We start from the raw sequence: 19229 nt of genomic DNA, 5'->3' as shown, positions 1-19229 counted from the left end.
GCGTGCCTGTAATCCCAGCTACTCAGGAGGCTGAGGCAGGAGAATTGCCTGAACCCAGGAGGCGGAGGTTGCGGTGAGCCGAGATCGCGCCATTGCACTCCAGCCTGGGTAACGAGCGAAACTCCGTCTCAAAAAAAAAAAAAAAAATTCTTTTACTTCAATATAAACACTAAAGGAGGATCCTTTTAAATTTTCTTCTAAAGAAAGATTTTGATCTTTGCTACCAAATTCATGTTTCCAGAGGACCAGGAAACAAAACTTAATAATAAAGATAAGTGGGCACTTCCCTCAGACATTGCTCTGGAACTTACCTTGTATACATTATACAAACAAATTGACAAAGGGAGAGCACAAGAAAATGTTCAAGTTGGGACTGGGCACGATGGCTCACACCTGCACTCCCAGCACTTTGGGAGGCCAAGGTGGGTGAAACATTTGAGGCCAGGAGTCCAAGACCAACCTGGGAAACATGGTGAAACCTCATCTCTACAAAAAATACAAAAATCAGTTGGATGTGGTGATGCATGCCTATATCTCAGTTACTTAGGAGGCTGAGGCACTAGAATCACTTGAACCCGGGAGGCGGAGGTTGCAGTGAGCTGAGATTGCACCACTGAACTCCAGCCTGATGACAGAGCAAGACTCCTCGCAAAAAAAAAAAAAAAAAAAAAAAAAAAAAGAAAAAAAAAAAATATATATATATATATTACTTCAAAGCACATGGATTATCATCTGGAATCCTGCCTGCCTTATCAAGACATGATAACTTTTGGCCAGGCATGGTGGTACATGCCTGTAATCCCAGCACTTTGGGACAATTTTGGAAAAGGCAGTGTTCCAACATCAGGGGCCAGCAATGCCAGGCAAGCACCATGCATCGGAGGAGCACCCCCTCCGCTGACTCAAGCGTATGATATCTACAAGGAGACAGACGAATCAGGCCTCCAGCCTGACAATCTCTGATGTTATCTACCCCCTTGTGGTTTGATTACAGTGAGAAAATGCCTAGAGCAGACCGCACAAATATCCAGTCTGCCTGGCAGTTCTATTTCTAACTAAAAATTGACAAGTCTGATGAATAGACTTGGGTGTATATCAGAGTGAATCAGGTTTATTCTTATCAGATACGGAGCACTAAAAAGACTAATTTCTGTAGTCTAGCCCTGCAAAGCTGAGGACCAGATTCTAACCCAGTTTTACCAATATACATACCAACTTATGAGTCTCTCAGTAGCCAACCCTAAAAACCAAAGTCTGCAGAGTTAAAGGATCAACAGGCACTGACTCCAATCACAGGTCTGCCAAATCTTCTTATAGAGACGGAATGACTTCTAAGATGCTAAACTTTTTGTGGACCAGATAAAGGTATGATTTATTTCTCTAGTAATCACCTGAATTCTCTATACATATCATTTAGAAAAAATTATACAAGGACCTTCTAAAGTCAATTATGGGTGTTTGGTCTGGAAAGATGAAGGTAACACCATATGTCTGAAATCATAGTTTGAAAGATTTGGCTAGAATGTGCAATTATTTGTTAACTTCTGGAATAATAAAACTTGAAGTAACCTTTTCAAATTAAAGAATTAACTATCAAGAATTTACTAAAAGTGGCCGAGCATGGTAGCTCACACCTGTAATCCCAGCACTCGGGAGGCTGAGGTGGGCGGATCACTTGAGGCCAGGAGATCGAGTCTGGCCAACCTGTTGAAATCCCGTCTCTACAAAAAATACAAAAATTAGCCGGCATGAGTGGCGTGTGCCTGTAATCCCAGCTACTCGGGAGGCTGAGTCAGGAGAATTGCTTGAACCAGAGAGGTGGCGGTTGCAGTGACCCAAGGTTGCAGTGACCTGAGGTCGCACTACTGTACCCAGCCTGGGTGGAAAATACAAATTAAAAAAAAAATAGTTAAAAAAAAAAAATAGGCCGGGTGTGGTGGTTCACACCTGTAATCCCAGCACTTTGGGAGGCCGAGGCAGGCGGATCACAAGGTCAAGAGATTGAGACCATCCCGGCCAACATGGTGAAATATCTCTACTAAAATACAAAAATTAGCTGGGTGTGGTGGAACGCACCTGTAGTCCCAGCTACTTGGGAGTCTGAGGCAGAAGAATTGCTTGAACCCAGGAGGCAGAGGTTGCAGTGAGCCAAGATCATGCCACTGCACTCCAGCCTGGCGCCTGGTGACAGAGCAAGACTCTGTCTCAAAAAAAAAAAAAAAAAAAAAAAAAAAAAGCAATAATAATAAAAGTAAAGTTAAAAATTGAAGAAGTTGTTTTTAGATACACAGATGCATGTTAGTGGATATAAAATCTATTCCAAGGGGATGGATATGGGAAGCAGAAAAGTTCCTTTTTAAAGTTTCCTTTCTTGTTAAAGAATAAGTGTGCTAATAACTTTGTTAAAGCCCTATCCTATGTAGCTGTTAGACATGCCATGCTTACAGGCACATAGTACATTCTATGTCTTTGTACTTTAACCAAAATATCTGTGCTGGACGTGCTCACAGGCATGTCCCAGTTCTCCATTGCTTTTACCTTAGAAAAGTTTCAAGTTTATTAGCCAATTGAGTTTTAGTTTAGGTCTGGCTCCTGCCAACAGAGATCAGACACAGCAGTGAGGACAATCCCAAATGCGTAAGAAATAAATGTGTGTGTTTTCCTTTGTTGTTTGTACTCTCGTGGCAAGATGGCTAGTGAGAGTACCCTTCCTGCAGCCCAGGAAGTAAAAATTGCATTGCCGAAAGATCCTTTGTCTCAGTGCTAACTTATCTTTGCAGCACCGAGCATCTATTTTCAACGTCTATTCCCAAAAAAGGACAAGCAATTCCTTTAGTGTTTACTGAATTCCTGCTAAGTTCAGGGTACTGATCTGGGTACTTCAGAGAACACATGACAAGTGAGAGGTACCAATTCCCAGTTCTTTACTCTTCGGTTGTTCGCAGGCTAGTAGAAGGTTAAGACAAAGACCCAAAAAGCCTCAAGGAGAAACAGATTAATGTGGGTAGGACAAAGGAAACAGAGCTCACATCTGCTGAAATAGGGTGGCATCACCAGATGCCCTTTACACCTGTGTAAGTAGGAACCCTTTCCAGATTGCTGGGCATGGTGCTGTCAGGATCACTTCATCTCAGAAATGTCCTTATTTTCTGCCTTGGCTCCAGAACCGCGAGGCATGGAGTCATCTTCCTGTTGGGGGAACTCAGTTTAAGATGCAGTTTCTTACAAGGTGTGCACTATCTTCAGAAAACATCTCTATCTCATTCCTCAGGCTGCCCCCTTCACCTACAAAAACACTTAATCTCAATAGTCAAAAAAAAAAAAAAAAAAAAAAAACAAAAACAGAAAAAGAATAAAGATTTTAGCTAGCATTCCAGACAGAATAGCTACCTCACTTTTGGGACCCTCCCCAGCCTCCTCCAGGTACATCTGAATGAGCTGTCTCCCTGGACTAGAAGAAGGCACCAAGGCCACCTGTGTTCTTTGCCTGAACTATCTATAGTTCAGGCAAAGAACACAGAAAATCAAGAGTCAAGCCTATGTGTGCATCTGATCCCACAGGCTGGCACCGACTGGAAAGATTTAAGATTGAAGAGTGATAACTGAGCAAGTTCAGAAAACTGGTCACTGCAGACACTTGATGATAGACGGTGGTGTAACAAGAATCAGTACCCACATTTAGGAAGAGACATCCTCCCTAAGCCTCACCATTCTCTTGCACAAGGTCAGCACAGAAAAGGGGATTATGAAATAAAACAAAATTAATTCTCTCATATTATGCTTTAGAATTCTTTCAAGTCCCTTAGTTATAGTTCATAATCTTTGGCTTCCTTAGGAATGAAAATAAGAAATCCAAGGGTTTTAAATTTTATTTTATTTTGGCAAAAAAATGTAGCTTTGCAAGAATACCTGTAGAGATAAAATCTGTTTTTCTAAGAGACAAGTAAATAGGCAACTGTCGTCTGATATCCCTAGCTCTGTGGTAATGGCTATGTTATGTTTATGCAAATTACTTCTGACCAATCTCAGTTTTCTCATCTGCAGAATGTGGAATATACCTACTTAGGATTATAATGAGGATTACACACACACACACACACACACACACTCACACAAACAGGCTGGAAGCGGGTGGCTCATGCCTGTAATCCCAGCAATCAGAACTTTGGGAGGCCCAGGCGGGTGGATCGCCTGAGATCAGGAGTTCGAGACCAGCCTGGCCAACCTGGTGAAACACCGTCTCTACTAAAAATGCACCAATTATCCGGACGTGGTGGCGGGCGCCTGTAACCCCAGCTACTTGGGAGGCTAAGGCAGGAGTATCGCTTGAACCTAGGAGGCTGCGGCTGCAGTGAGCAGAGATCAGACCACTGCACTCCAGCCTGGGCGATAAGGCAAGACTCCGTTTCAAACAACAACAAAACCATAAGGCCCTTAAGCACACTGCCTGGCCCATATCAAACTGACAATTACCTGGTTGCAATCGTGTTTTTAAGCTAAAGTCACTGTAAAATTTTAAAACACAAAACAAACGGCAGGCCGGAACTATTCCTTCCTACGATCTGGATAAATATGTTTAGATGCCCATTGGCTGGACTTTTTAGGACCAGCCCAGGCTCTGTGGGCCAAGAGTCAGCGCAGGAGCGAACCGATTTGTGGGGCCAGGATTCGGGCCAAAACTCGTAAAGTTGGCAGAAGCGCTCGCCATGCCCTTCTCAAGTGCCCTGGCTGCGTGGCCGCGGGGCTGGAGGGAGACCGCCGCTCAGAGGCGCGTTTCTCGCGGTCCACCGGGAACGAAACGCCCGCCGGACGGCCACTCGGCCGGGTGCGGGGCGCGGGTGCGGGGCGCGGGCGCGCGCAGACCCCGGGGGGCCTCTCCGGGCGTCCCCTGCAGGGCGCGCTCTGCTTACCTGCCGGGGTCGGCGGCTCCGCGGTGGCCAGCAACAGCGGCGGCGGCAGCAGCAGCAGCAGCAGCAGCAGAAACAGCGGCGGTGGCGGCAGCCCCGGGCATTCGCCCGGACCGCTGCGGGTCATCGCTCCACGGCCGCGACCTCCCTGTGCGGGACCAGGCGGCCGCGGCGGCCCGCGGTGGCAGAGGTGGCGAGAGCGGCTCCGGGGCGCCGCCTCTCCGAGGTGGAGCGTCCTCAGCTTTCCGCTTTCGTGAGCCCGGCCTGCTCCGGGCTCCGAGGGGCGAGGACGCTTCACGTGGCCTGGGGAACAACCTTCGTCCTACTGGGCCCGCGCCTGGGAAAGGCGGGTCCTTTCCGTCTGACCCTCTAGCAACCTGTGGGCCGGTCTGGGAACGTTCCCCAGCTGCACTTCGGGGAAATGCAGAGGTTGCCTGCCGCTTTCTTTAGCAGTTTTGCTGCCCAAGGCTTGGGCGAATCATTTCACATCAACACCACTAGCCTCTGCCTCAGGGATCGACCTGGTCTCTCCAGCAGCTGACCAGGCGTCTGGGCCCAGGGTGACCTGCATGCCCGCCTACACGCAGCTCGGATCCTCTGCCGTTTCTGGTGAGGTCTCCACAGGCGCATTTCCCTCGGCGATTAGCTTGCCTCTCCGTCCCAGGCTGTTAAACCTAAATCCATGGGCTGCAGCTCCTATTTTTGATCCTTTGCTTCCTCTTCGTTGGCTGAAGCCACCACGGGAGAGTGATTCAAACGGGGCTGACACTAGACACTAGTGAAAAGTGACATTGTGAAGTAGTCAAAAGTTAAGCCTTGGGTAACATTGTGAAGCTGGCACAGGGTGCCCTAGGTGACATTGTGAAGTAGGCAAAAGGCTTTTTATTCATTCAATCAGCATTGGTTGGGTCCATGCTCCAGGTACCACTGATATAAAGGCGAGTAAGAACACGCCTCACCACAGACAAAAAGAACTAAGCCGTACAGACAAGCAGGTACACAGACGTTGCCATTCTGCTGTATCAGAGCGATGTTTAAGGTGCAGTGTGGAAGGGGGCAGGAGGGAACAAGCCACCTGCAGTTGCGGGCCTTAGCACCCCGCTCTTCCTCTTGGCCGTTCTTCTAAGCTTCACCAGGGTGTCAAGGAGAGATGAGAAGAGAGAATAAGAAGTACCTTTCATAACAGGGAAAGTGCATTTGTAGTTGTTAGAAAAGATAAAGAACAACTAAAAGTACATCAAATCTCTGTGCAAATTATGAAACACAAGTCAAAATTTTGTGGTCCAGGCACCATGGCTCATGCCTGTAATCCCGGCACTTTGCGGGGCCAAGGTGGGAGGATCACTGGAGCCCAAGAGTGCCAAGACAAGCCTAGGTGACATAGAGAGGCTCCATCTTGTTTTTTTAGAAAATTAAAATTAAAGTCACAATTTTGTTTAATGACATTCATTTACTGAATGGAGAAATTGAGGATGTTGTAAAAGTTGTACGTTTTCTTTCAAGTTAGAAAATTAAAATGAAGGAAAATTATGAAAATTTTGGGTTGCGTGGTGTTGGGAAGAGATCCACATTAGGATAGTCAAGGAAGTTGTGCCACCCCAAATATTTGAGCCATGTTGCCCTATACCACCCTCCTTCACCTTCCTAACCCTTCTGATCCAAGGAGCCACGTGTTCTGATGAAGTAAGGTGCGTAGAAATGCCTGATGTGAACTTTGAGGCATTCATTCATCTATTATTTGTCATCAAGTATTCTTAATGTTGACTCCCATGTTCCAAGCATAGAGCAGTAAACAAAACAAAGTCCCTGCCCTCACAGAGCTTGCATTCCAGTAGTGGGGAGCAAATTATACATATAAACAAATTAATTGGATCAGGATTATTCCACCTCAGTACTATTGACATTTTGGAGCAGACAACGAACTCTTTGTGGTAGGAAGGTTGTCCTGGGCACCTCTTGGCCTTTATTCACTGGATGCTAGTAGCATTCCAACCCAACTGGTCGTGACCATTGAAAATGTCTCTAGACATTGTCCAATGGTCCCGTTGGGGGACAAAATTGCCCCCTAGTTGAGAACCAATGAATTAGATGATGATAAATCTTGCTTTCCTTAAATTGTGCCAGTTTTACTCACCCATGCTTAGGAAAATAAATCTCAGGACGCAAAAGTCACTAAGCCAAGGGAAAAGTCAAGCTGGAAATTATGTCAGGTAAACCTGCCTCCCATTTTATTCCTAAATAAGATAGTCACAAAGATAAGAAGCTAAACACCTCTCTCATAATTTGCCCACAAGGAAATTCCCTATGGACAGAGGGCAGACAGAACTTAAATTCATCTCTCTGAGGCTCACCTGAGACAAATGTATATGTGATTGCTTCCTCTGCAGTACCATTTATGCAAAAATGCAGACTCCCTGAGCCAGACTACAGTGTGTATTCTGTGGAAGGCTGATCAAGGACTCAAAAGGATACAACATTTTGTCTCTTTTCTACTTCTAACCTGGACGCCCCCACTTTGAGTTGTCTCACCTTACCAGACTGAACTGATGTACATCTTACACATATTAATGTATGTCTCATGTCTCCCTAAAATGTATAAAATCGCTGGGCGCGGTGGTTCACGACTGTAATCCCAGCACTTTGGGAGGCCGAGGCGGGCGGATCACGAGGTCAAGAGATCGAGATCATCCTGGCCAACATGGTGAAACCCGTCTCTACTAAAAATACAAAAAAACTAGCTGGGCGTGGTGGTGCTCGCCTGTGGTCCCAGCTACTCAAGAGGCTGAGGCAGGAGAATTGCTTCAACCCAGGAGGCGGAGGTTGCAGTGAGCCGAGGTCACGCCACTGCACTCCAGCCTGGCACCTGGTGACAGAGTAAGACTCTGTCTCAAAAAAAAAAAAAAAAAAAATGTATAAAACTAAGCTGTTTCCCAACCATGTTAGGCACACGTCATCAAAACCTCCTGAGGCTGTGGCCATGGTTTGTCCTTAACTTTGGCAAAATAAACTTTCTAAATTGACTGAGACCTGTCTCAGATCTCTTGGGTTCACATACTAAAGCTGTGATGAGGAGGACCAAAGATGTAGGCTGTGAAATGTTCTCATCACTTCTGTAATGGACTTGTGTGATTTGGGGCTACTGAGTATCCATTATTCTATTCCTGGAATGCCAACTTTTGGTGAGCCAAGGGTGGAGGAGACACAATAAATGAATTTTACTGAACTGGAATTTTGAAAGTCCATTACTGAATTGCACTTGGTCTTTTTTGAGCTCCTCTGAAAACATAAAAATATGTTTGAATAGGTAAGAATACGATTGTAATTTTGCCTGTCAAAAGGAGTTTGGTGTGGTGGCTCACTCCTGTAATCCTAGCAGTTCAGGAGGCCAAGGCGGGTGGATCACTTGAGGTCAGGAGTTCGAGACCAGCCTGGCCAACATGTTGAAACCCCATCTCTATTAAAAATACCAAAAATTACCTGGGCGTGGTGGCTTACGCCTGTAATCTCAGCTACTTGGAAGGCTGATGCAGGAGAATCTGCTGAACCCAGGAGGTGGAGGTTGCAGTAAACTGAGATTGCGCCACTACACTCCAGCCTGGATGACAGAGAGAGACTCTGTCTGAAAAAACCAAAACCAAACCAAAACAAAAGAACTGGGAACCTAACATCACCTAGGAAGCACCACTGGGGACTCATGCTCCTCATCTCAATGGACACAGAATCCCAAGCAGCTGAGATGCTGGTCCAAAGTAAGGAGAACCTGAAAAAAAGGTGGAGAAGAGAAGTCACATATAATTATCTATAGCCAGGTGACCAGTTGCAGAAACAAAGATAGTGGTCTTTGTTGGCCTCTGTATTTCTTTCCTTGCTGTAACACGTATGTGGTGGACTGAAAATTTTACGGTTCCAGTTCCAGAATGAAATATGCAAAATGTAAATTTGTTTCTTTTCCAAAAAAATGTAATTAACTTAGCAATCAAACACATCCACTGATAATATTTTTTTATTTTTATTTTTTGTAAGACAAGATCTCACTGTGTTTTTCAGGCAGGTCTCAAACTTCTGGGCTCAAGTGATCCTCCCACCTTGGCCTTCCAAAGTGCTGGAATTACAGGTATAAGCCACCATGCCCAGCCCAGTAAAAGTTTTTAAATACCAGATTTAAGGTTACTCAATCTCATTTGGGCCAAATCCTTAGTGTCCTTTGCCCTCCTTCATGTCCTTCCCCTTTTTTCCTTAAGGTTGACCTTAGCTTTGGGGGCTTATGTATTGACTTGGTACTAGATAAGGGACATTTGCTCTGTGAGTCATGTTTTTGGCTTATCGGCCTCCACTAGGCAGGAATTGCAGTGCATAGGCATCTGCTGTTGGTATCTGCAAATTTACCTTGACCTTGGATTTAGATCCCCAGATACTCTGTGTATTAGTTAATATAACGCTAGCTATGATGACAAATAAACTCCAAAAGTTCAATGGATTAATGCAACAGAAGTTTATTGGTGGCTTGTATACCAGTCCAGTGTGGGAGTTCTTAATTAGTAACTGGTTTTCCTCCATGTAGAGATTTAAGAACCCACAGCCCTTTCATCTGTGTCTCTATCATTTTCTAAGAGGGAAGTTTCCATGCTTTCTTGGTTTATAGTGCCTGTAGAGTGTCAGTAATATATGTTTAGCTCTGCAGACCAAAAGGAATACTTAACAGTTCTTTTTACTAAGTAGTTAGGGTCAAACAGTGCAGTAGTAATTATTTGCTCAATGTCTTACAGACGGTACTGCATTTCCCTCAAATATTTAAAGTATCCTAGAAAGCCCTTATGATTCATTACAATATATTCTACTACTACTGTTTTCCGTGAATATTTCCTATATCGTCAGATACACTCTGTGCATTCACTGTGGTTGCCAAACTGTATGCAGGAACTATACACTATGGAGTCTTGTCTTCTGGCCATAGGAATAGAGAAGGAAAGCACCATTCACCCCTGCTTCTTTTTTTTTTTTTTTTGAGACAGGGTCTCGCTCTGTCTCCCAGGCTGGAGTTCAATGGCACGAGCTTGGCTCACTGCAACCTCTGATTCCTGGGTTGAAGCAATTGATTCTCCTGCCTCAGCCTCTCCAGTAGCTGGGACTATAGGCATGTGCCACAATGTCACTAATTTTTGTTTTTAGTGGAGATGAGGTTTTGCCATGTTGGCCAGGCTGGTCTGGAAGTCCTGACCTCAGGTAATCCAACAGACTCGGCCTCTCGAAGTGCCAGGATTACAGGCATGAGCCACCACACTTGGCCACACCCCTGCTTCTTAATAACTTCTGCTTACCTTCCACTGGTAAGAGCCAGACACGTTGCCACATCTTTATGCTAACAAGGCTGGGAAATGCAGCCTCTGGCTGGGCCGTCACTGCTCTGTATGGAAGTAAGAGCACGCATTTCTGGGAGGCAGCCAGCTGTTTCCGACACACTTGGCAACCTTTTCATCCTGACTTAGATTCTCTTGGGTCCTTTGGCTCATTCTCAAATCCCTCTGAGCCCTGCGGGAGTTGGCAGTTAGGACTGAAAGTCTGATCTAGTGTGCACCAATTAACGAACCAGCCCTTGGGTTCGTCTCCCCAAACATTTTTCTCAGTTATTGCTACTTTACAACTCAGGTACCGTGTAGGATACATGGCTCCTATTCAAGGCAAGTTTGAGTATGTTCTGGAAAGTGTAAACATCTCTTTTCTGATAATTAGATACCTACCTTGAGTTTCTATTAGCAAACATTTCCACACCCTGCCTCACCCATCAAGCAAATGACTCCACCCCTAAGGAGGAGGACAGTCTAGGCCCTTCACATTGATCCACTATGTATTTATCTCATCAGCTCCTCAAACTTTTGACTTCTGTAGGCAGGAACAAATTCTACATTAGCGTATATTATTGTTATTCCAATTTATTGTTCTTTAGTATATTGTATGCCCTTTGGTTTCAGTCTGTCTTTTCATTTTCCAATCCAAGTTTTGAACATTTCAAAACATTTTTCTCTTTCAGATTCATGGATCTTACATTTTCATGGCTTTGAAGACTATTGTCACTGTACACACAAGGTCTCAGAAAGACACACAGTTTACCCTTTGATCTTCTGATATTTTTGTTTTTTTCTCCCTTGAGCAATAAACCTTAGTCATTTGGAATAAATATAGCTGTGAAAGATTTACTAGGTTAAATAAGAATTTCTCAAAAGAAAAATATGTAGAGTAATATTTTAGACTACCATCGAACTACAATTATGAACATTTACTTTAAGTAACTGATTTTCCTTTTCTATTTTTTACTTCATTATTGTATGTAGGTTGTGTTGGTAGTTAAACTTACCATTTGGGATTTGGGGTCAGACACTGTGGCTCAGGCCTGTAATTCCAACACTTTGGGAGGCCAAGGTGGGAGGATCATTTGTGCTCAGGAGTTCAAGACCAGCCTGGGCCCTGTAGTGAGACCCTGTCTCTCTATTTAAAAAAAAACAACAAAAAAAAAGTATATTTAAATATATATGTGAAAAACTAAGTTTACCATTTGGTCCATCAGTATCAGAATACTGAGTCCATATTGCTGCAGAATCAAAGAAAAAATGAACATTTCTCATAAATCCTGGGTTTGAGCTCAATGCCCATGGGGCTTGTCTTGACCGCTTATAACAGTCTGTCCTGTCTGCCTGTCTGACCTCTCAGCTATACACTTGCCTGTCCTTGATACAGGCTGCCAGCCTGTGAGTGTTTTGTAAAGCAGGTATACCAGGAGGGGCTGCCATGGGTCAGTGATTACAAGGCTGTTAGCATGTCTTGGCTTTAGGACCACTATTTTAGAGGTGAGATATGATTCAGAAATGGATTGACTGCAGCAGGAGAGGAGACTAGAAGTTAAGAAAGAAGTTGCGGCTGGGCGCGGTGGCTCAAGCCTGTAATCCCAGCACTTTGGGAGGCCAAGGCGGGTGGATCACGAGGTCAAGAGATCGAGACCATCCTGGTCAACATGGTGAAACCCCGTCTCTACTAAAAATACAAAAAATTAGCTGGGCATGGTGGCGCGTGCCTGTAATCCCAGCTACTCAGGAGGCTGAGGCAGGAGAATTGCCTGAACCCAGGAGGCGGAGGTTGCGGTGAGCCAAGATCTTGCCATTGCACTCCAGCCTGGGTAATAAGAGCGAAACTCCGCCTCAAAAAAAAAAAAAAAAAAAACAAAAAAAAGAAAGAAGTTGCTGTACACGCTGAATACTGATTAAACAGTTGATTGTTACTATTATTTTTCTACAAACAACGAAGTCATGAACTTTTTATCCTACTGCTAGGCTTTTCTTTCCCATTCTTACCTCCAAAGAGGCCAAGAAAGGACCTTCTGAATACTTTTAGGGCCGACAGCATTTTCTGCATTGCTTAAGGGGTGTAATTTTTACCTAATTGTTCCTTTTTCATAATTTCCCTAAACCTTTTCCTCTAGCTCTTTCCTGTATTGGGTGGCTGCGTTCTTGAGTAGCTGCCACCAACTTCCTCTGTTCCTTTTCTTCTCCCACATTTACTATCATAGTATCTTCTCTTCATTTTACAGAAAGAAGTACAAATGCCAAATACAAACAGTTAACAAGACATAGTCCTTTCTTAGTGGTATTGAGCCTTGACTATAGATGTGAAATATTCCTATATATATCCACAGCTTTTCTTTCAGGTTGTAGGAAAGGATTTAAAGTGTTCTTCTTTCAGATGGCATAATAATGAGTAAATGAAAAGTGCCTGATAAATAATTGATAAGTCTGGCTGCTACTGATTAATGAAGACAATAAGAAGAAAAATTATAGGCAGTCAGTTCTTGAAAGTGGTTAGAAATTAACATTTAAATATAACCCAGGGTTGGCTGGGCTCAGTGGTTCATGCCTGTAATGCCAGTACTTTGGGAGGCTCAGGCAGAGGCTCACCTGAGATCAGGAGTTTAAGACCAGACTGGGCAACATAGCAAGACCCATCTCTACACACACACACACATTTAACTAGGCAGGGTGACACATGACCTTCTTCTCTCTGTCCAAAAGGCTGAGGTGAGGTGGGAGAATCCCTTGAACTCAGGAGTTTAAGGCTTCAGTGAGCTATGATTGCACCACTGCACTCCAACCACTGCACCACTGCAGTTGCACCACTGCAACTCTCTGTTGCCCAGAGAGTAAGACCTCCCAGAGGTCTGGGCAGCAGAGTAAGACCCTGTCTCTAAATAAATAAATAAAACCCAGGCTCAAAACTCTAGAATTTGCTTCTAGAAAAAGGTCACGTTTCAGTCTAGATAAACAGCTCCAGGATAATGGAAACTGAATTAGAAACTGTGCATATCAATCTTCTCTACAACTGTAGTCCGAGAAGGAGTTCTGAGGAGCAGTGCCAAAAGAAAGGTGAATATTCTCTTTGTTGAGAAACACACTGTCTACTAACTCTTTTAATTTTAAGATGAATGATCAGAAACAAGAATGAACATGCCATGGAATCTGTGAGAGATATTGCAGAATGTGAAAAAGGGAGCATTGTCTTGAAACTTGGATTTGTAATATTCATAGAGTTCTAAAATTATCAGTTTTAGGAAATGAAATAATATTTTAGAAAACGTTTTGGCATCTTCCATAGAGTATGAACATAGCCTCCAAGAGAAGAACATCTGTAAAGAAAAACAGGATGTAAGGAAAATGCATGAGATGCATTTAAAGAATGCTTTAAATCCCTTCCTACAACCTGAAAGAAAAGCTGTGGATATTTAAAGGGAAGATGAGTAGAATAAGAAAGTGTTGATAAAAAACTGAAAATTTAATAGTGGAAATTAACATTTCCGTTGGGAGACCATAGTCAAATGGAGAAATTGACAATTAAAAATTGAAATTGCTAACTCAATTTCAAGGACAAATTGATAAAGCTCTCCACAAAGAAAGGGGAAAGATAAAAAGATTAAAATGAAAAGGAAGATAAAGGTAAGAGACACAAAAGACTGCGGAATTTAAGCGAAGACTGAGAGGTTTCTGACCATGAAATCGAGCTAATTAGAATAGAAGCAAGAATGAAAACACTATCAAGAAAACTTTACTGAGGTGAAAAACAGGTCTAAGTGTTTCTCCTGATATGATGTGATGGGAGGGGCACAAATCATGAGGATAAAATCTGTCTGGGCTGACTCATGGTATGTGTCATGCACAGTCGAACAAGGGCCCATGTTTGATTTGATGCTCTGCTGTCACTGTCTTTAAATTCTTACCCAGGCTGGAGTGCAGTGGCACAGTCATGGCTCATCACAGCCTTGACCTTCCAGGTGATCCTCCCACCTCAGTCCTCAACTAACTGGGATTAAAGACGTATGCCATCATGCCCAGCATTTTTATATTTTATACTAAAAATATAAAAATTAGCCAGGTGTGATGGCATACACATGGCTATGTGGACCACAGAGCAAGACTGTCTCAAGAAAAAAAAAAAAAAAAAAGGATTACTTTGATACACTTCAACTGACTGACAAGCCAAAATTAAGACCAATGTAAAATTTTAAAGAGGAATCTCACACAGTTTAGTAAATTCAGGAATCAAATTTTTTGGATATTCTGAGGTGGATCCTGAAACCTTGGGGGCAGCTTGCCCCTCAGCGCTCTCATTAGCAGAACTGTATTTTTCTTCTGCTTCCTTTTTGCCCAGTGATACATTTTGCATTTCTCAAGCTGCATTCTTCATAGCACGGCTCAGATGAATTTTTGCTGCGGCTGATGATCACATAAACTACTTACAGATGGTTTCCTGTACAATACTTGCTACCAAGTACTTTGGTTGAAACACCCTGTCAACAAGAATTACATAACAGAAGCAAAGTTACATAAAAACCATAATGGCCATTTCCATTGTCAAACAAATTGAGCAATGATTGTGCACATTCTGACAACTCTTATTGAGTAATGTCTTTTTTTTTTTCTTGCTTTGTTACCCAGGCTGGAATGCAGTGGCATAACCTTGGCTCACTGCAACCTCTGCCTCCCGGGGTCAAGCAATTCTCCTGCCTCAGGCTTCTGAGTAGCTAGGATTACAGGCGTTCTTTTCTTTTTTGTATTTTTTTGTATTTTTAGGGGTTTCACTATGTTGACCAGGCTGATCTTGAACTCCTGACCTCGTGATCCCCCCACCTCGGTCTCCCAAAGTGCGGGGATTACAGGTGTGAGCCACCACGCCTGGCCAATGTGTCATGTTTTTAAAAATTGACTGTGAAAAAGAAATGACTAAGGGGAGATGTATGAACAGTCAGGAAGCCTATCCTGTTATTGTTCATCTTGCAGGGAATGCCCCCAGATGCTTGAGCATTGTAGGATCTTGGCTAAGCTAAACTAGGATTCATGTTTGGATGTGTCTGATGAATGCATAGTCCACATGTATCCATCTGCCAGAGCTGATTTGTGCTGAGAAAGGAAACTGGGGAAGTAGGCTTGTATGAAGGCCCTTGGTGGAAGGCAGAATGGGTGAAGAGAAGGAAGAAAGGAGGGGAAGAAGTGCATGATGTCTCTTCAATAATTTGCCTACCTTTTTAACTCAGTTTGAACTCTTTAATGAGAAAGGGATGGCTGGGCTTGGTGGCTTCCGCCTGTAATCCGAGAACTTTGGGAGGCCAAGGTGGGTGGATCACCTGCAGTCAGGAGCTCGGAGACCAGCCTGGCCAACAAGGTGAAATCCTGTCTCTACTAAAAGTGCAAAAATTAGCCAGGGGTGGTTGCACACATTATAATCCCAGCTACTCCGAAGGCTGTGGTGGGAGAATTGCTTGAACCCAGGAGGTGGAGGCTGTGGTGAGCCAAGATGGTTGCCACTGCACTCCAGCTTGGGTGACAGAGCGAGACCCCATCTCAAAATAATAAATAAATACATAAATAAATAGAAAGGGACTTCAGGCAGAGGCTTTCAAGAAGGAATTTGTGAGGCGTGGGGCCATCAGAGCATTGTTTTGATGCCAAATGATAGCATGGGCCACAGAATAGGGAAGAGAAGCTTACTTTTCACGTCAGCATAATTTCCACCAAGTAAAACTGCTTTTGGCAGGGCGCTGTGGCACGCACCTGAAGTTCCAGATACTTGGTCCAGGAGTTCGAGACCACAGTGAACTATGACCACACAGCTGCATTCCAGCGTGGGCAACAGAGCAAGATCTTATCTCTAAAAAAACAATGCCAAATTGCATTGACACCATTCAGATAAAATGTGTACATCCAGCAAAACCCCATCATAATGCTGTGAGCAGAGTCCCAAAATTAAAATAGTTAAATATGAAGGACACATTTTTGCAAGTTTAATGAACTGAAAGTGGTGGCTGGAGGTGGGATGGGAGTCAATTGCCAATTGTATCATACCAAGTTTGTTTTACTGGAGCTAAGGGAATAATAATGAGAGCAGGTTATAATGGATGTCTCTGTACTGGGATTTTTGGGTGATTTTGTTTCCCTACATGTAAGTATTTGTTGCCCAGGTTGGTCTTGAACTCCTGTGTTCAAGCAATCTTTCTGCCTCAGCCTCCCCCGTAGCTGGGACTACAGTTGTACACAACTATGCCTGAATCCAAGTTTCCAAAATTATGTCATAAAAATGTAGTTGTTTTCTCATTTAAAAATTTTAACTTTAAAGTAGCCATAGGAAATTTCATCTTACATAAGCAAAATCAAAATATCTGAAGGCGTCCCGATTGAACAAATCCTTTTAATAAACTTAATTATACTGTAAGTAGAATCAGGAGTTTTAAATTGGCTATTGTACACTTTAGAACAAAATATATTACAGATCAAGCTCTTTCCCTTTGAATGAACACTTCGATTAACATTGCCATTCATGTCATTTCGGTAGTTGTGGTTGCATTGTTTTTTAAGCATCTCTATGGCCAAAAGCAACAGTTAGGTATATGAATCATCTAGGAAAAATGTTGAAATACTCGTCATTGCTTGCTACCCTTCTATCACTCCTTTCAATCTGATCTTACCTGGGTTGGAATTTTAAAAACCTTCCCCAAAATCTTGTATTTTCTCTAGCCTGCATTGTTGAAAGCCACCAGAATATATGAGAAAGCTATAAAATTCCATAGCCTAAACTCCACACTATGACTTTCTGTGTCTCTCTTTTCTTTTCTTTCCGGAGAGGTTTACACTGCAGGATCTCTGTCTCTTGGGTGAACCCTCTTCTGCTCTACCACAGGGTGTGTTTTTTCTCACTCTCTGTTTTTGGTGAGATCATTCCACAGCTTATCCCCTTCCTGCTTTCCCCTCCCTATTGTTCAAGGCTCAGCTCTAGGGTCAAGTCAGAGATGCTCAGCAAGCTTTCTTTCCTTCCTTCCTTCTTTCTTTCTTTGTTTCTTTCTCTTTCTTTTCTTTTCTCTTTTCTTTTCTTTTCTTTTCTTTTCTTTTCTTTTCTTTTCTTTTCTTTTCTTTTCTTTTCTTTTCTTTTCTTTTCTTTTCTTTTCTTTTTTCTTTCTTCTTTCCTTCCCCTCTCCCTCCCTGCCACCCTGCTGTCTCTTTCTTTCTTTTGAAGTTTCACTTTTGTCACCCAGGCTAGAATGCAATGGTGCATTCTCAGTTCACTGCAAACTTGGCCTCCTGGGTTCAAGTGATTCTCCTGCCTCAGCCTCCTGAGTAGCTGGGATTACACACATGTGCCACCACACCCAGCTAATTTTTGTATTTCTAGGAGATGGCCAGGCTGGTCTGGAACTCCTGACCTCTGGTGATCCACCTGCCTTGGCCTCCCAAAGTATCGTGCCCAGCCTCAACAAGCACTTTTAAGGGCCAAGTGAAAAAAAAAGTTACTATGCTAGATACTGAAATGACTCCTAACTACAAAGCCTGTAGCCACTGTCCTGGAGGAAGCACTTACTATCTGGTAGTGGGATTTAGAAAAATGCACAAATTACTAGACAGAGTAGACAGAGTAATACTAAGTACCATCCAACAAGTAGGACTCATATAAGGTTCAATGGGGAGGAGTTAGCTCTACCCTGAAGCCTCTCTCAGCTGGTTTAGTCCATGCTGGCCTGTCCCTTTGCTGAATTACTGCTGGAATTATTATTTATACCGCTAGTTTTGGCCCTTGGTTATCTATTTTATGTGTGTTTTAGGTGTGTGTCCTCTCAACTTCCTTCAAATCAGGGTATGTGTTAAACAAATTTTGTTTAGAGTAGCCTAGAACAGCAGGGTACCTGGGTTGTATGTCATTGAATTCCAGCTTAGGCAGATCATACAACAGCAGGAATATGGGTGATGCATGCCTCCTGTAGGGGAATGACATTATATGTTCCACTCTCCAAAAAAAGACTTCATTAAGACTTTCTACATCAACAAAGCTAAGTAAAAGCTTTAAGCTTACTCTCCCATCTCCAAGACCGGTCTCAGCTTCTCTCAACCAAATTGCATCACTAGCTCCACACATGGAAATCCTGGTACCCCTCAGAAAATGACAGTGACATATTCCTTTTTGATCCATTATACTTTCCATGCAACACCTCTTGTTGACTCTAGAATCTGATAATCCAGAAGATCACTTATTTTTACTTCCTTCCTTCCCTTCCTCCTTGTGATCTGTGAAAAGAAGTGGTTAAGGTATATGATTTCTAGAACCAAATTATATGGTTTCAAATATTCACTTTACCACTAAGTAGGCGAGTGATTTTTTTTTTTTTTTTAAATAGAGACAAGGTTTCACCATATTGCTCTGGCTGGTCTCAAACTCCTGGGCTCAAGTGATCCATGTGCCCCAGCCTCCAAAAATGCTGGGACTACAGGTGTGAGCCACTGTGTTCAGCCTAGGCAAGTGATTTAATATCTCCATGTCTTTGTTTCCACCTCTGTTTAATGGTAATACTAATAACAATTCATAGGTGTTTTATAACTATCGTGAGTTGATAGAGTCAAAGTGAATTGAATTGAACAATAATTGTGTAATAAAGTATTTCACAAGTGCTGTCTTGACCTAGTTTTAAATTCATGGCTAAAAACGCTCAATTCCCCTTTTTGGGTAGCTTGCTAAACTCCTGCCCTTCAACTTCTTCTCTTACCAGGTTCAGGTTCTGATTCTAACACCCTTGGGTTATAATATATAATCCTCATCTACCAGAGGCCCCCAGATACCTAATAGCCCCTTCTTCCTTGGGCCTGTGGAATTATTCAAAATACCCAATCACCAGGAACCCACAAAACTTAACTAACCCCACCCCACTTGCTATACATAAACTACGTCTATAACTCCAGCTTTCTGTTATCTTATCCCCAGAAGCAACCTGCTATGTGGTCTTGCATGGAAGCCTTCTCTATTTGG

General features: G+C 43.2%; 1 protein-coding gene across 1 annotated transcript in view; it reads right to left on the bottom strand.

The window, feature by feature from the left end:
* The window catches only part of PLBD1 (phospholipase B domain containing 1), a 50839-nt gene extending 45630 nt beyond the window's left edge, over positions 1 to 5209 (bottom strand). The window contains exon 1 of the mRNA XM_039461652.2: positions 4911 to 5209. Coding sequence (XP_039317586.1) covers positions 4911 to 5034 — 124 coding nt within the window. The 5' untranslated portion in view covers positions 5035 to 5209. The remainder of the gene's footprint in view (positions 1 to 4910) is intronic.
* Between the last annotated feature and the right edge of the window lie 14020 nt (positions 5210 to 19229).

This window comes from Saimiri boliviensis, chromosome 7 (assembly GCF_048565385.1).
Source record: "Saimiri boliviensis isolate mSaiBol1 chromosome 7, mSaiBol1.pri, whole genome shotgun sequence".
Lineage (NCBI taxonomy): Eukaryota > Metazoa > Chordata > Mammalia > Primates > Cebidae > Saimiri > Saimiri boliviensis.
The sequence above is the reverse complement of the archived record's forward strand: the minus strand, read 5'-3'. Positions and strand labels throughout refer to the sequence as shown.